This window comes from Biomphalaria glabrata, chromosome 11 (assembly GCF_947242115.1).
Source record: "Biomphalaria glabrata chromosome 11, xgBioGlab47.1, whole genome shotgun sequence".
Taxonomy (NCBI): Eukaryota; Metazoa; Mollusca; class Gastropoda; family Planorbidae; genus Biomphalaria; species Biomphalaria glabrata.
This window is the reverse complement of record NC_074721.1, coordinates 14,476,756-14,504,694: the sequence shown is the minus strand read 5'-3', so window position 1 is coordinate 14,504,694 and position 27,939 is coordinate 14,476,756. Positions and strand designations below refer to the sequence as shown.

Below are 27,939 nucleotides of genomic sequence, written 5' to 3'. Positions count from 1 at the left end.
CCTTCTCAGGCAACGCGGTAACCACTCTGCTAGCAAAGAGTCTATGAACATGGAAGATTGTAGAGTTATCTATTGTTTCTATTTCATGTTTGTGTTCACTAAGCCTGAAACGGCAGCCTAATATAAAGGGGACTAGTTCAGCTTACACCACCACTTCAGTCATGTACTATTTCTTTCCCTTGTTTGGGATATAACAACCAAAGTAATTTATTGCCAATAGTTATTAACTAATTTGTTAATTTTTTTATTATTGATTCTTGTGATGTCTGGTAAAATAAATAATTGTGCTAAATTTCAGCTTGATCCGAAATTGGTTGTCGGAGAAATATCGTGTACTAACTTTTGGCCAGACAGACAAACACACAGACAGACAGAGTGAGTTGATATAAGCAAAATAAGATATAAACAAAACAAAATGTTTATATTCACATACTGTCATTGATCTTTGGTTTTATTAACAAGGATCAATACACATTTATAATGTAATATAATGTACGAGATATCGTTTCTATTAGACTTTAATTATTATTTCGATTCAAATAATGCACTTGAACTTTCTTGGGTCCAAATAATTCTGGCTTGAAATTCTTTAGACTATTTTTTTTTTACGTGATAATTCGATTTTGTAACCGAGGGTGTATCTATGTGTCTATCTATGTATATATGTATCTCTCTCTCTATATACATATATATATATATATATATATATATATATATATATATATATATATATATATAGAGAGAGAGAGAGAGAGAGAGAGAGAGAGAGAGAGAGAGAGAGAAGAGAGATAGACAGACATACAGTTATTTAAAGCAATGTACAACAGACAACAACGCAGAGCGACCAATGCAATAGTTGAAACAGAGAGTGGAGTAAGATCTGTCTCCTCAGAGCCAGCAACCTCCCATCGTCTGCCGCCTTAAGACCAGACAGTGTCACTGACACGGGCTGAGACAGCCAGGCGTTAAGGAGAATTATAGACTACTGGCTGTTTGACACTCCAGGTCTGGAGTTCACTTTGAGCTGGGGTTATACAAGAGGTGTGACAAGTGACAGTTGGAAGCCATTCTTTCTTGTGCGTGTGCGTGCTCGTGATAAAGATAGGCTTCTGTCTATCTATGAAAGTATCGACATGTCTATCTACCAACATTTCGTTGTGTTTACCCACCTGCATTTTCACAAACAACCCAACCTTCCAAAGTACATAATTACCTAACTGTAAGTCTACCTACTTAACTTTGTACCTTCATGTCTATTTCTAATTTCTCAACGGACTAACCCAAGTACAAGCTAGTTATCACTGAGCTTTTTAATTGTATTTACCTCACTTTTACATTCGCCGTCGTTTTTATTTGCTTGTTTATGTTCTTAATAATTTCAGTTGACAATTTATTTCCCACAATTCCCCATTTTCATTACGTCCAATGATAATATGTCTCAAATTGTCTTGCGAGTAAGATGTTTATGGTATGCGTTTAAACCAAGTACATATTTATGCCTTAAAAACAAGAACATTAAACTAACGAATCCAGTGATCAGATTGTTGTGAGGTTTTGGAAGAAATTAATTCACTTGTATGAAACACATTGTGAAGTCTTTTATTTACCTATGCTTCACATCTGACACCACAGACTTCATTAACTACAAAGGAGACGATCTCTGTCAAGTCCAACACGAGTTACATGTGTTCAAATTGTGCTTCACATGTACGTCTAGGAGCAATACAAAACTGAACGATTCTCTCCCCTGGGCTTTATAGTATGCAAGCTTGACATTGCTCCTTAAAAATTATTTATGGTGGATTTAGTTATTCTATGACCTTGAATGTTTCGGTGGATGGAGTAATCCTACAACCTTAAACATTTCGTTGGATGGAGGGTGGAGTTATCCTATGACTTTAAATGTTTCTGTGAATGTAGGATGAAGTTATCCTATGACTTTGAATGTTTCCATGGATGGAATTATCATATGACCTTGGATTTTCTATTGATGGAGCTGTTTGTACAATTTTAAGCAATAGAATGTTGTTACATCTTAAGCAAATGGTATGGTTCAAACTAACCCTAATCCCTCCCCATCCTTATTAGTATTAAAAATAAAAAAATAAAAAAATTTTAGACTACCGGTATTTATGCTCTGGTCTGTTACTAATTATTATAATTATTTATGTTAGTCAGCTTGTGAGTTGTGAATGCTCATTGTGAATTATCATTGTACATATCATTACTCTTGTGCTGCTTTTTGTATATGGCTGACAACATGTGGGGAGAGAGAGAGAGAGAGAGAGAAAGAGAGAGAGAGAGAGAGAGAGAGAGAGAGAGAGAAAGAAAGAGAGAGAGAGAGAGAGAGAGAGAGAACAGCCGAAATTAAAAAGGTGGAAAATTTTGATTGATGAAGCTTATCTAGTATTATGTCTCTCTGTCTTTCCCTCTCTCTCTCTCTCTCTCTCTCTCTCTCTCTCACACACACACTCTCCCAACTCGACCTCCCCCCTCTCGTTTTGCATTAGGACTCCCAGTGTGAAGAAAGACAAATTAGGTCTTAAGACAGCGACCGACAGCTAGTCAGAGACAACCAGGAAATGTATGAATGACCCGACACGTCTTGAGGTGAAGAAAGGAAAGAGTGTCTCTTATTTATTGCCTTTTTAAGAAAAAAAAAACATGTTTTACAGAAGTAAGTCGTCACTCTTGTAATAGCAAACCTTAGAAATGGCACCGGTAAAAAAGGCATTAACTTTATTAAATAAAGAGAAGAAGGAATAAGAAGGAAAGAGTCCGATATTTTCATTTGAAGACAAAAGAAAGTCACCATTTCTTACAAAAACATTAATTTTTTCTTTGGAGTTATGTAAATGATTTGCTGTACTGTTTTAAACTGAACACTGTTCCGAGCACTGATATTTAAAGAATGATTAGTATTTCAAACCCATTCATGAACGACTGTACTAGCAAAAATTTAAAAAAAAAGACAAGGTTACAAAGACAGTTTGTGTGGAAACACAAACTGAAAATCGGCCCCCGAAGTGGTCCACCCAGGCAGGTAAAAAGGCAGGTTTCAATATTTTCAGAAAGTACACCAGAATGAAATTCTATCAAAGACAAATGACATAGAAAAATGGAGAAAACGGTTTGACGGATCTTGTGTAGTGCCCCAGCGGTCCAGCAGACCAAAGGATAGGTGAAAGCGAATGTGAAGTTAGATGTGAACCTGGTGTAACTGATGTCAGTGCTCCATAGAGTACTGCAAGTATTACGGTACTAGCGATAATATGAAAAACGACCTATTTATAGTTGTTTTAAATTATGTCCAACTTATATGCATACTAAGTAGATTTCAATATTATCAGAATGAAATTCTATCAAAGACAAATGACAGAAAATAATGGAGAAAAAAAGATCTCGGGTGGTGTCCCAGCGGTCCAGCAGACCAAAGGATAGGTGAAAGTGAATGTGAAGTTGTGAACCTGGCCTAACTGATGTCTTATAATGAATATCTAATTGATCTAATTGTTTTGTAAAGGGCCAATCTCTTATTCCTCAAGAATAAAACATTTCCGTAAAAAAAAAAATTAAAAAAAATCCCACAATTTTTAGCGGCCCCCGAAAGGGGAAAAGACGCTATTAGTTTTGTGCGAAATGTCTGTCCTTCCGTCCCGTTTAGATCTCGTAAACTAGAAAAGATATTGAAAATCCGACATCACAATATTTTAGACCATTCAAAGTTCTGATGCAACGGCTACTTTTTTTTTTTTTCTGAAAGCGAAAAATCTAATTTTTAAAATCAAATATGCAAGCAGTTTTTTTTAAAGAGAAAAAGCTAATTAGTATGCATTATAAGTTAGACCTAATTTAAAACGAATAGTAATCTTGTAAACTTCATTTTCCTGAACTTTTTTTTAAATTATGACGAAAATTAAAAAAAAAAAAAAATTTTAGAGGATCTGAATGAGATTTAGCCTTTTCAAAACAATTACATCAATTTTACGACTTTAGTTAGGCCAGGAGAGGCGCGGTAGCTGAGCGGCAAAGCACTTGGCTTACGAACCGGGGTACTGGGTTCGAATCCTGGTGAAGACTGGGATTTTCAACTTCGGAATCCTTGGGCGCCTCTGAGTCCACCCAGCTCTAATTGGTACCTGACATTAGTTGGGGAAAAGTAAAGGCGGTTGGTCGTTGTGCTGGCTACATGACACCCTCGTTAACCGTAGGCCACAAAAACAGATGAACTTTACATCATCTCCCCCAAGGTCTGAAAGGGGAACTAGTTAGGCCAGGTTCACATCTAACTTTGCATTCACTTGCACCTATCCTTTGATCTGCTTGACCGTTGGGGCACTATACAAGATCTGTCAACCTTCTTTCTCCATTCTGATCTCTGATTTGTCTTTGATATAATTTCATTTGGATGTTCTTTCTGAAAATATTGAAGCCTGACTGGGTGGACCACTTCGGGGGCCGATTTTGAGTTTGTGTTTCCACACAAACTGTCTTTGTAACCTTTTTTTTTCTTTGGTTAGGTGTTGTATGACCGCTACCGCACTGCAGTTCACGCGATAATATGAAAAACTACTTATTAATTGTTGTTTTAAATAATGTCTGACTTATATGCATACTAAATATAGTTTTTCTCTTTTAAAAAAATAATAAACATTTTTTGGTGTGTAAATATAGTACTTAGTATAACAGAACTTACATAACTTAACAATACAAATATAAAAAAAAACAATTTTGACAAAAAATCTACAACCATTTGCATAAATGTGTTAAAAATATGATAACTGTCGACTCCCCTAATAAAGAGACTCAAGTGTTTGTTACTAATAATAGTGAATAGTTGTAAAAGTGTATTTTTATGAAAACAAAAAACAACTGCTTGCATAAGTGATTTAAAAATTAGATTTTTCGCTTTCAAAAAAGAAAAAGTAGCCATTGTATCAAAATTTTGAATGGCCTAAAATTTTGTGATGTCGGATTTTCACTATCTTTTCTAGTTTACAAGATCTAAACGGGACGAACGGACGGACAGACTGGCCACACTAAACTTATAGCGTCTTTTCCCCTTTCGGGGGCCGCTAAAAAGCATCCTTTTTAATTTAGGTTGCGATTTTAATATTTTATCATCACAGAAAAGGTACAACAGACTCAAGAACTTGTTTGTTCTTTTGGTAATTAATTCATTGAATACAATTTGTGTACACTTCACACTTGAAATGAAACTATTGGCAAATCAGGAAAACAAAGGAAAGCATAATTACTGTAAATCTTTTATTTTTCGGGCGAATGGAGATAAACATGACATGCGAAATACATAGATCTAGTTTATAGATTCACATGGTAGGCCTACTGTAAGAAATAGTAGGCTACCTAAATCCCTCTTCCCAACATATAGGCTAACTCTAAAAACTCCGTATTTAACCACCAAGCTGCCCGTTTTCCCTTTTAACCAAAAACTAATGCTGAAAATATGAATTCAATAAAATATAAAATTACGTTACATTTGTATTCCTAATTTCATTTTTTTTTCCTTCGTTAGCTTTCAGCTCTACGTCAACGTATTATGACAGTATTGAAATGGACCGTTTTAAACAAGGTTACAAAGACAGTTTGTGTGGAAACACAAACTCAAAATCGGCCCCCGAAGTGGTCCACCTAGGCAGGTAAAAAGGCAGGTTTCAATATTTTCAGAAAGTACATCAGAATGAAATTCTATCAAAGACAAATGACAGAAAAAATGGAGAAAAAGTTTTTGACAGATCTTGTGTGGTGCCCCAGCGGTCCAGCAGACCAAAGGATAGGTGAAAGTGAATGTGAAGTTAGATGTGCTCCATAGAGTATTGAAAGTAATACGGTACTAGTGATAATATGAAAAACGACCTATTTATAGTTGTTTTAAATTATGTCCAACTTATATGCATACTAAATAGATTTTTTCTCTTAAAAAAATAGTTAACATTTTTTTTGTGTAAATGTAGTACCGGTAGTTAGTATGACAGAACTTATTTCACTTAGCAATACAAATGTAAAAAAAAATATTTTTTTGACAAAAAATCTAAAACCGTTTGCATAAATGTGATCAAAATATGATGACTGGTGATCACCCCTACTAAAGAGCCTCCCGTGTTTGTTACTATTAATAGTGAATAGTTGTAAAAGTGCTGTATTTTTATGAAAAATCTGCTTGCATAGATAATTCTTAAAATTAGATGGTTCACTTTCGAAAAAGAAAAAAGTTGCCGTTGCTTCAGAACTTTGAATGATCTAAAATATCGTGATGTTTGATTTTCATTTTCTCTTCTAGTTTCTGAGATCAAAACGGGACAGACGGACGGACAGACAGGCCACACAAAACCAATAGCGTCTCGTCCCCTTTCGGGGGCGCTAAAAAAGACATGGCAAAAATTTGTTTTAAGAACTCAAATTTTTCAGCATGTTCTGTTATCTCAATACCAGAGTCTTTTTTTTTTTTTTTTTTTTTGGTTTTGGGCGCCGGGTCGAATTTAGGTTTGTATTCTAACAAAAAGTAAATCCTGTAAGTTTGTCTAATTTAGTGAATCTAAGTAGATCTAATTTAGTGAATTCTAAGAAGATCTAATTTAGTGAATTCTAAGAAGATCTAATTTAGTGAATTCTAAGTAGGCCTAGATCTAATTTAGTGAATTCTAAGTAGATCTAATTTAGTAAATCTAAGTAGATCTAATTTAGTGAATCTAAGTAGGCCTAGATCTAATTTAGTGAATCTAAGTAGGCCTAGATCTAATTTAGTTGATCTAAGTACATCTAATTTAGTGAATCTAAGGAGATCTAATTTAGTTAATACTAAGTAGATCTAATTTAGTGAATTCTAAGTAGATTTAATTTAGTGAATTCTAGGTAGATCTAATTTAGTGAATCTAAGTAGATCTAATTTATTAATTTCGCTATGAGACCACAAAGTATAAAGGCAAGTGCGTTTAGGCTTACCAGAGGTGTACCGGAGGGGGGGGGGGCAGTTAATGCATGACTAGTACAACCGGCTCTAGTTAGGATGAGGTCAGGTACATTTTTCATGAGCGACAATCCAATGGCCTTAGAATCGGCACTAATCGGCAGCCATTTTGTCACCAAGATTCGATTCAATAACATAGTGTACAGGAGAATCTAACTTGTTAAACTACTGGGACAAGAAGTGTGTGGGGTGGGTTAGAAAATTATAAAAGTCCACTTCATCCATTTGTTTTAAAATATATTTTTTTTTGCTGTTTTCATCAAATTACCGCCAACCGCCTTTACTTTCCACAACTAATGTCAGGTACCCATTAGAGCTGGGTGGACTCGGAGGTGCCCTAAAGATCCCAAATAAAAAATCCCAGTTTTCGCCCGAATCAGGATCCCGGGACCCCTCAGTTTAGAAGCCTAGTTCTTTCTCACTCAGTCACCACGGCCCATGTTAACAATTGTCTACTAACTGAGCGTCAGAATTAAGATTCGGTTATAACGGAATTCCGCAATGTTATAGAAGAATGTACAGGAGTCTGTTTTCTCTCTACACAATGAATAACTAGAGAGAGAGAGAGAGAGAGAGAGAGAGAGAGAGTGAGAGAGTGAGTGTGTGTGTGTGTGTGTGTGTGAGAGAGAGAGAGAGAGAGAGTGTGAAAGGCAGTGGGAGAAAGCATAAAGAGATATAGAGAAAGAAATATTTCACTACAATAAATGCCCTTCTTAAGGCATTATTAAAAGAACATTTTACAACCATCTCTTGACATTATTCTTGATGACAACCACCTACGTGACAGCCTTGGTTAACACAAGCCTTTACACTTTTTTACAGAAAGCTTAAGTCTACGTATGGCAAGGTTTCATATTTGATATTAATAATTAGGAACTCTCACGAGAACTAGCTTTCAATGCGAGAGATAACGTTTCAAAGCTAGGGGTCACGTGAGGTCATGTAAGTAAGGTTTGGGACATCCAGCGCCTAATAAAAAACAAACACATGAAACATCCCGACCGGAAGTTTCGCAAAATCCAGTAGTGAGTCTGACTTCTGCACCAGTCTAAACAACGAGGTTTCCCAAGGGCAACGCACAAAGAACGCCATTGTGTTCGTCTGTGATCATAGTTTTGAAATAAGCAAAATGTAAAAAAATCCTTTAAAAAAAAAAAAAACGTATTTAAAGGGGAAGAACTTCGTCCTTTAAACTATATCTGCCATTAATGTACAAGTTATTTCTCTTATTCAATATCAAATAACTAATTACCAATTATTAATTGACTAATTGAGTTCCTATTTTTATTTATTGATTCGTGTTTTGTTAGGTGTAATAAATATACATTTAAAGTATCAATTTGATCGGAGAATGCGTGAGGGAGAAATAGCCTTAACAATTTTTTTTTAGGGGACTAAACCCAACACATTTAGCCATGTCTGTTAATACTGAAGTATTAGTTTCCATTCTTGCTATTAAACAAAATAATGCATTGCCAGTAATTAATTGTCTAATTTGTTACTTTTTTTTATATTGATTCATGTCTTGTCTGTGTCAATGAATAATTATGCAAAGTTTCAGCTTGATCCAAGAAAGGGTGTGGGAGAAATAACGTGTACACACTTTTACCAGACAGACAGACAGACAGACTGGGTTGATTTAAGTTTTGTAAAAAAATAAAGTAAAATTCTTCTTGCAGATCTTGCAGTCCATTGGACAGAGGATGTTAAAGCTCGCCTGCTGCTGTGGTCAACTGCTAACGAGAGTGTCATGTAGACAGCACAACAACCAACCGCCTTTACTTTCCCCACTTCATGCTAGTTGGGTGGACACCATGACGTCCTGTCTCAATCACGAAGTTCCAAATCCACCTCTTCACCTGGACTCGAGAGCCCATCAGTTGGAAGCTAAGCAGGTCTTAAGTATGTGGAGGGGCAGGATGTTTGTGGAGGCCCCTAGAAATGTTTCCAAAGCTTCAATAAAGATCCACTTATAAATGAAACTACTTAGATCTAAAAGCAGGCTATATTTTAGAAGAAAGAAATGGAGTACTTGTACATTTCATCTCACTTTCCTTGACAAAATATTTAATATGCATATTTTAGTTTTAAAAAGTATATTTTCCAGTTTGTGGAAGGTAAGGCTCTGTCGTAAATCTGGAGATGTATTTACTTATTCCGAGCATGCTACAAGCGTACACTTCTTAATCACGACATTTTAGCCAGTCGTAAAAATGCGAAAAAACAATATCAGAAAAAAAATTTTCTGCCCAGTGAAAATTCGGATATTATATTGTTATCTATTTAGCTATTTTATTAATTTTTTTTTAAACGTAGTCCCAGTGTATAAGCCCTCACCTGGGAAATTGAGTGTTTTTTTAAAACCTTGCCTTTATTTTATAGTTATAAAAAGTATATATTATTTTAAACTAGATATATTTTTCAATATTTTAAATTTGTTTATTGATTATTGTTCTGCATTACATTTTTTTTCTTTTTTAAATAATCTTTCTCTAGATACTTAGATCACATTTTAAAGAGATATATGCCCAGGTGTGTGTATTAAGGTTATAAAATATTATGGTATTTAAAATTGTGCTTTAAATTATAAAAACGGTGCAGGATTTTATGTTTAATGATGTATTCTATACATGATAATACCTGCTCGCGGCAGACGATGTTATGTACCACCTTTACTGCGTGGCGCCATAGGGTGGCGTGAAAGGTGTCACATTAAGCCGATGTGGCTGTGGCATAGACCTACACCCAGCCAACTAGGGGCTAGACACAGGGGCGTACGCCATAAATTTCATATTTGACCCAGACATCCTGCATGTGAACTGCTCAATTAGCAAGAACACAAACTCTTGTATGTCTGTGCCGTGAGGTTTTTTTTAGTGCCGGCTTCGACCTGGTACGAAGCCTGCACCAGCCTGAAGCCGCGTTGCAACACTAAAAAAAGTTAGAATTAAATTTTAATTTTGTTTCATTAACGATCATGTACAGGAACATTCAAATAAATTAGCACACATTTTTTTTACAAGATGTTTGATTGGTTTGAACGTGAAAGTCAGAGAAGGAAAGAGTCAGCAAAGGTAAGAACCAGAGAAGGAAAGAGTCAGAGAAGACAAGGGTCAATGCAGGACAGAATCAGAGAGGGAAAGAGTCAGAGAGGGAAAGAGTCAAAGAAGGAAAGAGTCAGAGAGGGAAAGAGTCAAAGAAGGAAAGAGTCAGCAAATGTAAAAACCAGAGAAGGAAAGAGTCAAAGAAGAAAAGGATCAATGCAGGACAGAATCAGAGAGGGAAAGAGTCAAAGAAGGAAAGAGTCAGAGAAGGAAAGAGTCAAAGAATGAAAGAGTCAGAGAAGGAAAGAGTCAGGGATGAAAAGATCCAGCAAAGGAAAGTATATCTAATAGATATTTAAAAAATAGCACAGGATCATTAACATGTCAGACCACGGACTGTGGGACATATCCGGACATACACAATAGTGCTAGCTTAACATTTGTACATCTGTCTCTCTCTCTCTCTGTCTCTCTGACTCTCTCTCTCTCTCTGTGCAAAAAGTTATTAATATTTCTTTAATGTTTTCTTTTGTCTATGCAAGGTTCAAAAAAAAAAAAAGAAAGAAAGCAACTGCTCCACTATAGCAGCTTACTGCTAACATGGAATACATAGGAATTGTTCATTTTGTATATAGTTTTAAAAGCTTCAATATATTCGTTGTATTGATATAGGCACTCCCCCCCTTACTTCATGTCAAACATTAACACATAATAATCACATAAACGCACATATTCCCTTGGTATAGCTACATTGAGACCATCTACACCTCCTACTCCTCCACGGTCACACACATACAACACTCCCCCACAAACCCCCTCCACAGACACACACACCACTCACACACAAACCACTTCACAGACACACACACATATACCACTCCACTCACACACAAACCACTCCAAAGACACACACACACACACATCACTCCATAGACACACATATACATACCACTCCCCTCACATCACTCCACCACACTACAGACACACACACAACACCCCCCCTCACAGACACACCAGTCCCCCTCCCCCCACAAATCCCCAGACACACACACCACTCCCCTACACACAACTCCACACACCACTCCACAACACACAGCTCCACATACAAGTGTTTTGCGCCTGGAGCGACATCGATGACAAGATGGCGGAGTCACAGCCCAGCCGGGAAAGGGGTGAGGGGGGGGGGGGACCCACACGTTAAAAGTGAGAAAATGACATCAAAATGTCTTCTCTGGGTGTAAGAAGCCTCAACATTAAGAGCGAATACATTCAAGTTATTAGATCTTGTCAGATGAACTCCGTGAACTCTGTAGGCCTACTCCTCGTTTTCTTTTGTGTTTTCGTTGTCTCCAGGTAGTCACTTACAAGACAGACCAAAAAAAAAACAACTGAGCAACCTTTTGGCTATTCATCAACTATTCATGAAACAGGGTGAACTAGATGCGTACCATGGTATCGCGTGGCCCGCACATTTTACTTTCAATTGATTAATGCCCACTAATGGTTGGCTGTTGCGGTCGGAGTGGACGTGAAGTCCTATAACTACCCAGGCCTACTTCATGTCTAGGTATATCTAGTGTCTAAGACATTTAGTGAAGACTTTCCTCCATGGCGGAAAAAAAAAATTAAATGGCGAGCTTCTTTGGTGTCTCCGGTGTGCAGACTAAAGAAGTGTTGATACATTTTTGTTTAATGAATATGATAATTTTTTAGCACTTTTGAGCACTGTAGGATCAAATTTTCTTAGCGCGTCTGTTTGTAGCACAAAATAATTTCCATTTGGAGGAAGCATTAGGTCACAATTGTCTTACACTTGGTGCATTATACCAAAGAAAACATTATGACTATAGAACCACAATATACATTCACACCAGACTCATCTTATTTTATCTTATATAATACAGACGTTACTTTAAAAAAGAAAGAGGTTTCCTTCTTACCAATCATGCATCTAGTCATGCATTTTAAACAATGACTTAAATTCTGCCAAGTCACTGATTTTCCTGGCTGGCTCAGGCAACCCATTCCATGCTCTAATAGCACTAGGGAAGAAGGAGTTTTTGTACAAATTTGTCCTAGCATATGGGACGAGGAATGTGCCTTTACACGTGAAATGTTTAAAAACCAGACAGTTGAATTGTATTTAATGATTCGATTGCCGGGGAAACAAACGAGTTTTTGTGTCTGTTAGTAATTGCTATCGGTGTCTTGTATCTCCTTTACGATCATAGATGACGAGCTACACTTTCACTCTATAACTTAAAACTGATTTCAAACATATGAGTTACTAACTAGCGGTAATAAAAATGATTTGATACGAAGATCAACTGCCTCGCATTGAGATGTGGCCAAAATTCTAGTTCAATTTTCTTGTTGATTGAAATGGTCAAGTCCACGTTAGCGTCTTTGTGTTGAGTTTATTGTGAACATTTAGAAAGACGAACTGAAATAAATACATCTCCATACTGTAGGTCCATTGTCTCTTCTCTGAAGTTGAAGTCATTCAAACATTCGCACCAATCTACTTTCACAGAACCTAACAATAGACAGTGCTGTTTGGGTTAAGGGATATGAAATTAAAGTCACACACACACACACGCACGCACACACACACACTCACACGTGCTTCGTTTTGACAGCTCAACAAAACAAAACAGAAAATGAAACAGCTGAAAATGTAAACACCAGATAACAGCCAACAGCTGACCAGAACGAAACTAAAAGAAGAGCACGAATGTAGATTTTATTTTGTTCTCTCTGGCATTTAGTTCATTTATAAAGCTTATATCAACTCTGTCTGTCTGTCTGTCTGGTAAAACGTTTGTACACGTTATTTCTCCCACACCCATTCGCGGATCAAGTTGAAAATTTGCATAATAATTTATTGGCATAGGCGAGACAGGAATCAGTAAAAAAAATTAAACAATTATTCAATCTATTACTGGTAATTAATTATTTTGTTTGATACCAGCAAGGGAAATTAATGCTTCGATATTTACACATAAGATTAAATATGTAGCTTTTCGTGCCTAAGATAATTGAACATGTTATTTCTAACACACTCATTCTCATATCAAATTGAAACTTTAAACAATTGGCAATTGTACCTATAGAATAACATGAATCAATTAAAAAATAAACAAATAAGTCACTTAATTATTAGTAATTATTTTGTTTGATATCGAGTAAATTGAAACTTTAAACAATTGTTAACTGTACCTAAAAAAACATGAATCAATTAAAAAATAAACAAACAAGTCAATTAATTATTGGTAATTAATTATTTTGTTTGATATCCAGTAAGGTAAATAGCTTCTACATGATAGAGAGATATAGTTTTAAGTGTGGAGTTCTTTCCCTTAGAAAAGCTTTGTTTTTTTCTATAAAGGATTTTTTAAATACTAGTTTGCTCGCTTTCTCTTGCATTTAATTCCTTCTCACCATCTCTTTGGTGTCTTCGTTTGGATCTCAATCTTCTAGTGGCGACCTGCATCAGGCTCTTAACACTTGAGTGACATTCATGATAATGTCAGTATTACATGCTTCATGACCTTTCCGTTTGATTGACAGGTCATTTGTACTCCACGGTAAGGAACTCATACACAGACACATTTACAGTCGATGTTGTTTTCTCTCCTACATAATGTAAATGTTAGTGAATAACGCGAGCGAAAGAAATGGAAAAAAAATGCACTTGTTGAAAGTGTTTAAAGTTTTATTCTGCAGAAAGAAACCATTTCACCCCCTCCCTTTATCACCATTTCACCTCCTCCCTTTATCACCATTTTACCCCCTCCCTTTATCACCATTTCACCCCCTTCCTTTATCACCATTTCACCCCCTCCCTTTCTCCACCATACTTCCGTTACAAATATTTAATCAAAAAAAAAAAAATGAATCAGATTTAGTAGACATGTAGTACCAGACAGACAGACAGACAAGGTCAATTGATATAAGCTTTGTCATTATCCAGAGAACAGCATTGATATCATCAACAAGTACAATTTTTTTCAAACATAAACATAAACACTAAAATATTTTTCAAAAATATTGAAGCTCATAAAAATGTATATAAAATGTAGCCATGTGCATCTATTTGTCATAAGGAAACGTAACAAATGTAAACGCTACATTCTATTTTTAAAGGTCTTCAAGTGTACACTAAAACTTCATCCTTTATATTTCCAGTTACTTTGCATTCAAATCATGAACCTGCAAGCAGGACGGAAGGTAAAGGTTAGGGAGAGAAAGGCGGGAAAGAAATGGAGCCATCGTCTGCTGGGCTTCTTTTGATGAATGCACTGAAACAGGAAGATTCATCTGTAGGAAATGTTGCTTGAAAAGACGCTGTGAAGAAAGGGCAAAATGGGGGGGGGGGGGTAGAGAATAGGGAGGAACGACAGGTGGTGGCGGGGAAAGGGGTGAGTACCTAATCTTCTTTCAGTTCAAACACATACATACAAACACAAAACACACAAACAATGTAAAAATACGCCGATAGAAATATGTTCACAGAATGAGTTGTGGTCTGGTATTGATCATTTCTTTGAGGTTTGTATCATTTCTAACATAGGGCTCTTTTTTTTTTAATTATCATACATTGATATAAAGATATAAACTTATTTCGGGATTTACAGATTAACCCTCCCCACTCTCTTTTGTATTTTAATTGTATTCATAAAAAACAAAATAAATTTGTTGGAACACTGGACTGTGGTCTAGGCCGAGGGGCTGGTGACAACCAAGCTTCTCAATATCATCACCAGGATTCTTTTCTCCAGTGAGTGGACAGTGAGTGTTGCCTGGACGGAACAAATTGAGTGTTCACGTTGTGATGAATGGTTTTGTTCCATTAGGATGAATTATATAGGGAGAGAGGGCGCGTTAGGTCCCGCTCTTGCAGAAATGACGTTTGGGGAAATGCTGTCAACTCCCCCCAGCGACTTTCTGCATTCTGAGCTGCAGAACTACATAAAGTAATACCCCCTCCTTCTCCATAAGTCTGGGCCTGTTGCTGCATATACAAACAATTCTTGATACAAGTCCGAAGTGTTGAGGGACCAGAGAATGATTTTGTTTGTTGACTTTTAATAATCGCAGGGAACGTTTCGGGGACATTCAACGTTTATGTATGCAAGTGATGATTTTAAAATGACAATATTTGGTAGTGACAAGTATACATGACAAGTATAGATCTCTAGATCTCAACGGAAAAGTGATGGAGATTTTCATGACAAGTATAGATCTCTAGATCTCAACGGAAAGTGATGGAGATTTTCATGACAAGTATAGATCTCTAGATCTCAACGGAAAAGTGATGGACATTTTCATGCTACATTTTATCACGGTTATCTGCTTTTTTGTTTAGATTTGATTTTGTAAAAGAGCCGTTCAGGCGCGTTAAGAAATAAAATTTTAATAAAATAGGAAAAGAAGAGAAAGCGAACTGGTGAGATGTAGCCCTTCTTTTTCTTCTTTATCGTACTCATTTTTATGTAGGAGCCTTCAGGTGACTAGACCAAAAGATGAGATGAACTGTTGGAGCGTTCAGATGACTAGAACAATATGTGAGATGAACTGTTGGAGCGTTCAGGTGACTAGACCAATATATGAGATGAACTGTTGGAGCGTTCAGGTGACTAGACCAATACATGAGATGAACTGTTGGAGCGTTCAGGTGACTAGACCAAAAGATGAGATGAACTGCAGGAACGTTCAGATGACTAGACCAATATATGAGAGGAACTGTTGGAGTGTTCAGGTGACTAGACCAATATATGAGATGAATTGTTGGAGCGTTCAGGTGACTAGACCAAAATATGAGATGAACTGTTGGAGCGTTCAGGTGACTAGACCAAAAGATGAGATGAACTGCAGGAACGTTCAGATGACTAGACCAATATGTGAGATGAACTGTTGGAGCGTTCAGGTGACTAGACCAATATATGAGATGAATTGTTGGAGCGTTGAGATGACTAGACCAATATATGAGATGAATTGTTGGAGCGTTGAGATGACTAGACCAATATATGAGAGGAACTGTTGGAGCGTTCAGGTGACTAGACCAATACATGAGATGAACTGTTGGAGCGTTCAGGTGACTAGACCAAAATATGAGATGAACTGTTGGAGCGTTCAGGTGACTAGACCAATACATGAGATGAACTGTTGGAGCGTTCAGGTTACTAGACCAAAATATGAGATGAACTGTTGGAGCGTTCAGATGACTAGACCAATATATGAGATGAACTGTTGGAGCGTTCAGGTGACTAGACCAAAATATGAGATGAACTGTTGGAGCGTTCAGATGACTAGACCAATATATGAGATGAACTGTTGGAGCGTTCAGGTGACTAGACCAAAATAAGAGATGAACTGTTGGAGCGTTCAGATGACTAGACCAATATGTGAGATGAACTGCACAGTGGTTTCCAAAATCAGGGAGCTCTCCATATAGTTTTCTTTCTATTGGGGTTTAGAAGGGCCGTACACTGACCTGCCACTTCGCTACCTGTGGGCAGTTTAGACTAATAGCTCGTCGCCACGTTTTTTAAAACTCTTTACGGCGGTATGAAAACGCTTGTTAAAGTTCTAGATCTACCTAGTGAAAATAATACTTAATCTAGCTTTAAGCAAACCGCTACATGGCACTATAAGAACAATCGTTAGCTATTTTATCGTGTTTTACTGACACTGCTTGAATTGGTTCTAAAACCTCTTGCTCGATCCCTGGTGTACAGTAGAGCATCAAGGTAAACTTTTTGTTTTCCTTTTACCCCGCGGATGTCTAGATAGGGCGATTGGGGGATGGCTGTGGGCTAGCAGAGGAAGCACATTTCTTGGACCTCCTCATGGACGTGTCCTTTTTAGCCAGTAAACATTCAGATGTATGTAAACTAAAGACCCCAGACATATGTAAACAAAAGATAAAATGTAAGATTTTTTTTTTAAATCGTTGTTTCTGATAGATTTATATAGGTTAGAGTTCCTTTTTTTTTTTTAGTTGTAATGAAAAAAAAAAGCTGAGCTTCTCTCCCTTTGTTGCTATTTATAGCTACACTAGAGCATTATAAAGGCAATGCCGTGTTCCTGGTGTTCTTACAATGTATGCGATTATAATAAACTATTGGAAAATGTCAGACTGGGAATAATGGATTTTCATAGTTTATTGTGACCTGTGAAGGAATGACTGTTAATTATTAGATACAATAAATTCTGAGACCTGAGCATATACAAGTGCGTCACTCATTAGATTTTGAAGTAACGTATGTATTCTATAAGATAAGATCTATTATTTAAACGTTTGAAATCAAGATCAACATCAAATATCAATTTTAAAAAGCGCAGCTTTACTGCAAACGTGTTTAATTTACATTATAGCATACATATAAGCCAAAGATCTTTTGATTATTTCAACCTAGATGTAGTTATCTTATCACAATAATAAACCCAGATCTCTTTCGTTCATTTTAAAACCAATATCCACATAAAAGTTGAAATGGAATTGAGAACCTCGATCATAACATGATTTCAAAACTTGATTAAGAAATAGATGTTGTTTGATAGTATCAGAGAGACTTTCAACTATTTCGATAAAAAGCTAACATTTCGAAGAATATTCATATTATATGTAGGACTATTTTCTAAGACCTGGAGGGTGTGTGTGAGGAAAGAGAGGGGGGGGGTCAAATAAATGATATTGGTAATCGAATTCTGACACAAAAAGTGCTAGGGACAGGTAGCGTTACAAAGCGAGCCAACAAGAAGCTGGTCACAGATCTAACATTCAAGTGTTGGAGGAAAGGAACAAAAAAAAAATGGGGGGGGGGGGGGGGAGTAGATAAAAGTGATATAGAGTTTATTGGCCAGGAGTGAGTGTGGTTGGGAGAGCGATTTTTAAAGCGGGCCGCTCCAAGTAGATGTACCATATACTAGGATACACTGGCCATAAGAGGGGTTGTTGAAAGGCGGACAGCTTTACTGAAGAAACAGAGTTTGTTTGATTTACATGTTTCAGAGGTTCCTTTATATTATATCCAAGCCAAAACCTCCCGCAGGAAGGCAGATGAAAATGAAAAGGGAGGAGAGGAGAAACAGAGCAGACTGCATACCGCAAGACCAGTATGTCTATAATTATAATACTATACAAGCAAAAGTTAAAAATAATTTAAAAAAAAAAAGCTTAAAAAAGAGGAAGAACTCCACATTTACAAACACACATACGGTACATCAACACTGAAGATCTATTTCCCTTATTCGATATCAAACAAAATTAATTATTTACCAATATTTAATTAATTAATGGCATTTTAAAAAATTCATTCATGTTTTGTTAGAAACCATTTATAATAGAGCAAAGTTTCAACCTGATCCGAGACTGTGAAGTGGGAGGAATAACGTGTTCAAAATTTGTACCAGACAGACACAGCTGACATAAGTAAAACAAAATACTCAGAGAAATACACAGAGAACTACTTTAGAGAGAAAATAGAAAAAGTTTTATCCTCACCTTCTAGATTTGTCATTTCAAATTTCTGGAATAAATATTTCCATATTTCTCTCTCTTTTTTTTTTTTAATCCTGGAATATTTTTTTTAATAACGGTAATTACAAAATGTTTGTTTTTTTTATTATTTTACCTATTGCCGAAAGTCACAAATCAACATCTGACGTCAACGATGATGAATTTCGTTATATTGTCTAGTTATATTGTCTAGTTATATTGTCTAGTCTATAAGTTCAACATGGATTTAATTTGATGGAGAAAAAATCTTTTCCTCATACTTTCTAAAAATTTACATTTAACAGCCGAAATGAAGACTGGACTTCATGTATAAAACAAGAAAAATAAAAAAAAAAAAACTATAAAAACTACCAATAAAAACAAAGCTTATTTCAAGGGAAGAACTCCGCGTTTACGGTTATATATCTCAATTTACAAAAAAAAGTTACCCTTTCAGATCTTGCGATCAATGGGCAGATGTAAAGGTCATCTGTTTTGGTAGCCCGCGGTTAGGCTGTCATGAGGTCAGCACAACGACCAACCGCCTATACCTTTTCCCAACTAATGCCAAGTAGCCATTAGAGCTGGATGGACTCTGAGGCGACCTAAAGACCCCGAGATTTAAGATCCTTCACCAGGATTCGAATTCGAGACATCTCTGTTCGGAAGACAAACACTTTACCACTCAGCCACCGACACTGTTTTGTAGTTTTGTTTAGCTCACAGATAATGTCTTGTAGTTTTTTTTTTAGCTCACAGAAACTGTCTTGTACTTTTTTTAGCTCATAGACACTGTCTTGTAGTTTTGTTTAGCTCACAGACACTGTCTTGTAGTTTTGTTTAGCTCATAGTCACTGTCTTGTAGTTTTGTTTAGCTCATGGAAACTGTCTTGTAGTTTTGTTTAGCTCATGGACACTGTCTTGTAGTTTTGTTTAGCTCATAGTCACTGTCTTGTAGTTTTGTTTAGCTCATGGAAACTGTCTTGTAGTTTTGTTTAGCTCACAGACACTGTCTTGAAGTTTTGTTTAGCTTATAGACACTGTCTTGTAGTTTTGTTGAACACGCCTTAATCTTTGTAATTGTGTTAAGCAAATGGGCACTGTTGGGAACATCAGCGCCCCAGTACGGGCGCGGTCAAGCGGGAATCCTCCCTCTACCACACACTCTCCTACTCTCCCCTGCAACCCGCCATGCCCCTTCCCTCCACCTACCGCTGCCACCACCGCCAGACGTGCATTCAGACTACAGTATCGCGTTCATTCAAGCCAGTCGGGGCGGATACAATGCGACGATGGGAAATCAAAGCATCAAGTGTGACCGTGTCACAAACAGTCTCCAATACTCCTACGTCACGCTAAGAGGTCAAAGGTTGCTGTAAAGGCTGCAAGACCCATTGGATTATTCCCGTTTACTTTTAGAATCAGTTAACAGTATAGTAACCAGAGGGTCGTAAAGGATGAACACACGCGATTACATGAATATACTTCATATAAAGTTTCAATAACGGCTTGATAATTGATATCCTACATTGATCATACATTTTAAAATGTGTATTTTAAGATAATGTTAAACTTAAAATAACAAAATATTTCAAGTTCAACAAGTATTTACTGAAAAATAACTTCAATATATTTTTTTTTATTGTTTCTTAAGTATGTGTTTTATATGTTTTGTAATGGATTCGCACTCAGGACTGTCGTCACGATGGCTCCGAGAGCGAGTTCGAACCCTGCCTACTTCCCCCTCCAACCGTTCTGCAGTGCAGATGTTTTGGGCTAGAACCTAAGATCCAATAAGCTTTAGTTCGTAAGACACGTCTTAAAGTCATAGAACAAACAAAAAGAAATTTTTAAAGTACAAAATTACTTATGACACTTTAACATATTTTGTCCCTAGTGAAGCAATAAATTGGAATGAATATCATAAGAGGTCTGCTTTCCAACGATGTCAAGTGGACACTGAAGACCAACGGTTGGTTGAAACGCTGTATTGAACTAGTTCGTTGTTTTTTTAAATAATATTTCGTCATTAAAAATACAACAAAACTTTAGTTATTAAAATCTGATTACCCAATGGGATCCATCAATTCGGGTTTCAACTAATCGACGTACCTATTGTTCATTAACATTGCAAAATTTTGCTTTTCACGAATTTTTTAAAGCACACAAGGCAGAATCTTCCCAAGCGGTGCTCGCATAAACGAAGTCCTTATACATACGATAACTAAATATTTTTTTAATAGGAAACTTTATGCCACTGATGTAGGAGATGTAAAAATCTCTCCCCCAATTTAATTGGTTTAAGTCTGAAGACGATGTATCATTACGAATTAACAATCTAGATCTAGTTTACAACAGTGTGAATACCTTTGAATGAATGAAAGTAATTTGAGCAAGGCGTCATTAAGCTCGAGGACTGACATATACATTTATTGTTACAATGTCAAATCTAATCACGAAAAGAAACCCATAATATTGATAAGGGGGGGGGGGCCTCGCACTCCTCCAATTGTAACACCAACATTTTCCTCAATTTTCCCAGTCGTTTTTGTGAGTAAAGACTTTGTGATACCTCTAGATTTTGATGAAAAATAAGAGCACTGTCGTCTCATAATTATTATTTTGCAATTTCTAGATCCATAACTTACCTTGAAAAATATTAGTAATTAATCTATTTAAATGTACAATCCTAAATCATAAGATTCCTGTTAGTTTCCACTGAAATAGTGTTTCGAAAATCCTAGATCGAAATAATTCACGTCTGTTGATTTTAATCATCTTATGTACATTTAAATAGATTGATTACCTAGATCTTTCTAGATTATGTATCTAAAATTTGCAAAATAATAATTATGAGACGACAGTACTCTTATTTTCGATGTTTAATTACTAGATCTAGATCTATCTATCTATATATATATATATATGTCTGAGCACAGAACATTCATTGAAATGCAAACTTTTAATTAATTTAGACGTTTGCCATTATTCACACTCTTCGTCTCAAATTAAAATCGAAATTCATTAGAAAATCTATAGTCTATAGTCTACAAATCTTATTATTTTCTTCTTCTAATGAACAGAGCTAGATCTATATTCTAACAATAGGAGGATAAATTGTATCAAAACTATTTCGCGAACACAAACAGCTAGTAAAAAAAAAAAGATTTATTAGCTGCAATGGCGGTGCCTAACTTTATTTCTAATGGGGGGCCCTGGCCTTAGACATTTCCAACACTTAAATAATAATTATGTCATTTGGATCTATATCATAATATAAATCTATTAGAACAATTGAATTTTACACGCTGAGTTGATAACGATTGTAGCTGACCCACTCGCCACATCATAAGGCCGCCTCTGCAGTCCCCCTCTCTGTGTATAATATATAAAATGTATTGTTACTATTGTGTATATCATTTGAAATTCTAATAAAGAAAAATTATACGTAGAGCAGTTTTTTTTAAAGAGATGTGTACATGTCTCCATGTTACCTCGTAGTTTATCTATTGTGTTCAGTTGTAGTTGGTGTTAATTTTGTTTTTGTTAGTTAAGGTAAATATTATTGGATTAAAGGTAATATACTTGAATTATTTATAGATGTAAAACATTTCAACTTTATTCATTTAAATGGTAGATCTATATTTGAAAGTTTCTCTCTCTCTCTCTCCTCTACCAAGACAGTACAGGATTAATGTATAAGCTATACAAGCTTAGCTTAAAGCCCCCAAAATTTGTCTGAGTGATTTCGTTACTAATAACAAAGATTTAAGTTTAAGATGTATTATTTCACCATACTATGCATTTCTTAACTATAAAGTAGTTAAACCCTCTAGGAATACGAAAATTAAATTTGGTACTGGCTTTTAATATCTGAACTTATAAAGGGCTCAAATAGTTTAGGGCAGTATTAGATCTAAATCTCAAATAGTTTAGGGCAGTATTAAGTTTAAATGTCAAATAATTTAGGGCAGTATTAGATCTAAATCTCAAATAGTTTAGGGCAGTATTAAGTTTAAATGTCAAATAATTTAGGGCAGTATTAGATCTAAATCTCAAATAGTTTAGGGCAGTATTAGGTCTAAATCTCAAATAGTTTAGGGCAGTATGAAGTCTAAATCTCAAATAGTTTAGGGCAGTATTAGGTCTAAATCTCAAATAGTTTAGGGCAGTATTAAGTCTAAATCTCAAATAGTTTAGGGCAGTATTAGGTCTTAATCTCAAATAGTTTAGGGCAGTATTAGGTCTAAATCTCAAATAGTTTAGTGCAGTAGGAAGTCTAAATCCACTCCTTTAAATTGGCCGATTGAATATTTTAGTGTTAACGTTTAAGTTTAAATTAATTCTATTACATTTCTACGTTAAACCGTGACGCAATGTTACATTACATTTTGTAATTCTTTATTAAGAGTTTATTCATTGATTTCTAATTAGACTAGACTCTACATTCTTTAAGAGTCTTTCTGCTCAGTGAATCAACTTTTAATGTTATTTCAATTATTTTTTTAACGCACCGCAAGACCCATGTTAAATTGTACTTTCAATTTTTCCTAAATATTATTATTCTGTCATTATTATAAAGCATATAATAACTCATTCCGCCCGTTTCTCTGTCTGTCTGCTACAAATTTTGTACACGTTTTTTCTCCCAATTCCCATTCTCGATAAAGTTGAAACTTTGCACAATTATTCATTATGTCTAACAAAACATGAATCAGTCAAAACAATAACCAACTAATTTATTTCGTGGTAATTAATTGATGTTTGATATAGAAAAGAGGACATAAATCTTGCAGTGTTGAGAGATATGGCTGTAAAAGTGCAGTTCTTTTCCATTAAATAAGCTTTGTTTCGAATATAAATCCTTTTACATATTTTGCTTGTAAAGTTTAAAATTCAATGTAGTCTTAACCTAGTTAGTATTGTACACTATGAATATATTTTCAAATAGGCCGCGTAAATAACCATTCATAGAAGCATATATCTGTACCTCATCTGTTTTTAACAGATCTATTAAATAATATCCCAATATTTCTATTTTGTAAAAGGATTTAAAGCTGACATTTTTTAAACTCTTGTTTCCCTGTGTTGTTTCTGAGGTATGCGTTTCACTTCGCACTAGAAGGTGGTTTTTTTTTTCTTCATTCGTCCGTTTAGTTTTTTGTTGGTAAGATTAGAGAGTGTTGACTACATGAAAACATAATTGCACAAGACACGCCAGCACAGCCTCACTGACGTACAATGTCTGTCTCAAGTCTGCCAGATGACTGAAGGGGGGATTATGTTAATTTATGAAAATTAAAAAGTAATGTCCGGAATGCACACAAGAAGGTGACAAAAGGCGAGATTCTAGTTGTTAGGACATTTTATTTCGTGTTACTGGGCGTAGACCTTTTTTTTTTGTAAATAAAGAAAGAAAGCATCACCTTTTTTTGTTGTAGACAATCGGGCCCTTGTGTGAACAACGTACAACACACGCACGAGCACACATGTATGTAAATACTATTATCCACACTGTGTAATCAACTTCTAGATGGCTTATCTAACCAGTTTTTAGATTTGTTTATAGATGACATGTTTCGGATGTTCCTTCAGAATTAAAGATTATTTCTATAACCTAACCCGAATCTCCTGTAGGACTGCCGGGGGATGGTGTCGGGTAGATTCGAACCTTGGACCAACGAAACGACAGTTCTTATGGTGAGCTTAAACTGAAAAGAAGTCTGTGTCTGATTATTAGATCTACAGCTACAAACAGAGTAGTACATTGACTGTCTAACATACTCAATGGTCATCAATTTTTTTTTATCAACGGCTGAACACTTTGTCCGGCCCTAAATATAGTAGTTTAACGACAGAGGGATGAATTGAAGAATTGAATTGTTTATTTATGAGACTTATCAACTAAGCGTTTCTCTGTGTGTGTATTAATTCATGTACTATTTATTTTTGTACATTAAAAATGTAAAGATAAAAGAAATTAATAATGTTTTAATAGTAGTGCATGATTTTTAATTTGAAATAAATAATAGTCGAATGTATGAATATAAGCTATATAAATACTGTTTATTTGACATAGATAGACAAATTGATTCCAGGTGACCACGGGTATTTCATGCTCATTGTTTAGGCCCTCAGAAAGGTATGGGAAAAGGCCAATAACACATAGAACTAATCCAATAAATTCACAATTACGTTTAAAAGCAATACAAATTTGAGGCTATATATGAATTAGTCCTACTTATACTTCATATTTTTAATATAATATTAATCGTAAATAATTAATTACGATTGTATTTGTAATATTTGCGTTGTTGTTTTTTTTTGTGTTTTTTTTTTGTGAATAAAGAATTTTTATTGATTTTAATATCAATAATTTTTTTTAAAAGTTGTTTTTTAATATTTTAATTTCAACAATTTGGTGTCTCCTTGGAAAATATGAAGGGCCGTGTACTTTATATTTTATAACGCGATTTGTTACATAGCAACTGTGAAATGGAACCAAAATGTAGATCTATAACATTAATATCATTATAAGCAGATTTAGATCTAGTCGATTACAAAACAAGGCGGACGAAACAGTGGACATGTGAGATGGGTACATTATGTGTAGACCAGAGGCACGGGGAAATACTGTCAGCTAAGAAAGGGGAAGATTTGTGAGATCTAGATTTAATTAACAATACCGTGAGGCTTCTTTTATCTGCATAATTCAAAGTATATATCCTAAAACCATCTGGATCGTGTATTGTCACTATATATTCATTAACAATAATTAAAAGTATAGTAAATATATATAGTTAATACATTTAAATTTAGATTGATATTTTAAACTTCACCCAGAGCGACCAGACTCGGGTTACAATAACATGTGGATTTAAATTTTAAATGCATAATACCTTGTCAATAACAAAAACACACACCCTAGTAGTTGGACAGTTGGTACTATGCATGAGATTTTAAATGCACATTTCGTGAATTCGAGTAAAAGGTACCGAAAACTAGATCCATGCATAGTTGGACATGTAGGGTATTAGATATATAAGCCCAGGTCTATTATATTATATTACATCGCATTCTATTCCTATAGGCAAGCAAACTTTGTATACTAAGGGGAGTGTATTCTGAATGTTTAGACAAGTGCGGAACAAAATAGAGTTGTTAATGTCATGCAACACACCCGACACACAGGCAAGTTAGTTAACTAGGCCACAATGATCACACCTACCTCAACAGAACTACACACTACAGTTATCCGATGCAATGTTTGGAGGTCAATAAAAGCACTGCTCTCCTTCTGTTTCTTAACTCTTTTTTTTTTCCACCTTCCGTTTTCCCCCCTTTCGTATTCTTTTTTTTTTTTCTTCTCTTTCCCCCCTCTCTCTCGCACTCTCGTTGTGACCCCTCCCCCCAAACACAGACTCACTACCCGAGCGTAGAATTATGTTTCAACGGCTGAGACGCCGTACAGTTTGTCGCTAGGAATTTTTTCCCCCCTAAGCCAACTCGTTCAGATACTACAGTGTCATCCTTCTCTCTCTCTCTCTCTCTTCCTCTCTCATAAGTATAGATCTAGATTTTTTTTTTCTTAATCCTATTCTTTTTTTTTTCTTTTACATTGTAGTCCTACATTAGCAAACAAAAAATAGAGGAGGCCATGAACCACTAAGATAGCTGGATGCCGGCACACACTCGTTCAGACATACGCATGGCGAAGCTTCCCAGATTCCAGCATCTTCCCCACCTTTCCCGCTGGCCCACGCACACATATGCACAGGCGCGCAAACACGTTCTTTTGAATAGAGTTTTAAATCTTCCCAACTGTTTTTATTTCCAGGCTTATCTCCCTCTCTCTCTCTCCTGCTACCTCGCTCGGTTCTACATAACCCTCTCTCTGTTCACCTCTCGTTTTTTTTTTTACCTTTTCGTATTTTTTTTATTGCCCTCTTCCTTTGCCCCCATACTCTCCTGTACCTCTAAGCCATATGACCTTTGACCTAACTTGGGATCAGCCTTATTCCCCCCCCCCTTTTTTTTCCGTCCGCCCAGTCGCTTCTCCATCCATCTTCTTAGCACCGCGCTCTTTTTCTGTTCTCAGATTCCCCCCCCCCCTTTAAAACCTTTTTTTTTAAAGTTCCATCAGACTAACAGATCGCCCCCCCCTTTTCTTTGACCTTTAAGCTACTTCCATTCACAGTTTCTGTTCCCCCTTTTCCCACCACCTACTGCAGCACGTGACCCCTACTAACTGATGGTGACTGAACAAAAAACTCCATGAAGTACCGTTGAACTGAATTTTTTAAATTCAAAAATAATTCTTTTAATTAACTAAGTTATTGAGCATAGATTTTGTAAAAAGTGACTTAATACAATAATTTTGTCAATATTTCAAAATGACTAAACCTACAAATTTGTGGATTAATTTTTTTTTAAGTTAAAAAAAAATAAACATTAAACTTTGCGAAAAGACAACTAAAAAAAAATAAAATATAATGTTGTTATAACAGCTCTAAATTATCTTCTCTCCTTCAAAAACATATAAACTACGGGCAGGGTGTTTTTTTATTCTAAAAAAAAAAAAAAAAAAAAAAAAAAAAAAGAAGAAAAAAATATAACGAAAAGTTTAGTTCATACTATAAGTCATCCTCAGACGTTTTTTTAAAATCTCACTTCTGACACCAAGTTAAATAAATTTACAATACAATTAACAAGATAAGTGTTAATGAGGGAAAACATATTAGGAACTCCGATTATTATCTAAACGCAAGCGGTGTTGCACTGACACCCAAATGTACATAAATATCATTATGTTACATACCATGTAATTGTAAAAACAACAACAACAAAACAACATTGTTATAAGTTTACCACTTAAAGTAAAAGTTTCCCTAAGTAATTGTAAATTATATATGATATGTTTCAAGATAATAGTGCCTTAATTTGTTTCAAAAGTAGATCTAGAGCAAATGAACTTGAATTCCGACATGAAATTGTCTTGCTAAAAATATTACTCATTATTAAATACTTTAAATTCTATAAATACCATTGGAATACATGCAGGTGCATTTTTTCATATTTATAAATGTTAAACACAAACCTTTTTCATGTGACTATTTAGTAATGGATTTTATTGTGTACACTCTATTCTATATAGTTCTGTATATAAAAGTGTTTATAATTGTGTTCTTTAAAGATGACAACTGACTTTAGAATTGCCAATTAATCAGTATCATAATTTTATTTTAAAATTAATTCATTTTTTAAAGTGTAAACAAGTAAAAACATCACAACAGCAATTTGTGTCACATTTTTTTAAACGTAATCTATTTAGACATAAAAACAAAACAAAAAAAAAAAAAAGTTTTAATCGGATATAATTACAAAAAGACAAATAGAAAGTTTTA

General features: G+C 35.4%; 2 protein-coding genes across 2 annotated transcripts in view; one reads left to right on the top strand and one right to left on the bottom strand.

Moving 5' to 3' along the window:
• The window catches only part of LOC106054831 (zinc finger protein GLI4-like), a 136,868-nt gene extending 110,491 nt beyond the window's left edge, over positions 1-26,377 (bottom strand). Inside the window, exon 1 of the mRNA XM_056004516.1 lies at positions 25,764-26,377. The gene's annotated coding sequence lies outside the window, so the exon portion shown is untranslated. The remainder of the gene's footprint in view (positions 1-25,763) is intronic.
• On the top strand, positions 8,803-10,391 carry LOC129921737 (octapeptide-repeat protein T2-like). Its single transcript, XM_056004329.1, has 2 exons — positions 8,803-8,883; positions 10,038-10,391. The coding sequence occupies exons 1-2, from the start codon at positions 8,803-8,805 to the stop codon at positions 10,389-10,391; spliced, it is 435 nt and encodes a 144-aa protein (XP_055860304.1).
• Positions 26,378-27,939: the final 1,562 nt, after the last annotated feature.

Coding starts and splice junctions, on each gene's coding strand:
- LOC129921737 (XM_056004329.1), top strand. CDS start 8,803: ATGACGTCCTGTCTCAATCACGAAGTTCCAAATCCACCTCTTCACCTG. Junction 8,884..10,037: donor ATCAGTTGGAAGCTAAGCAG/GTCTTAAGTATG, acceptor TGAACGTGAAAG/TCAGAGAAGGAAAGAGTCAG.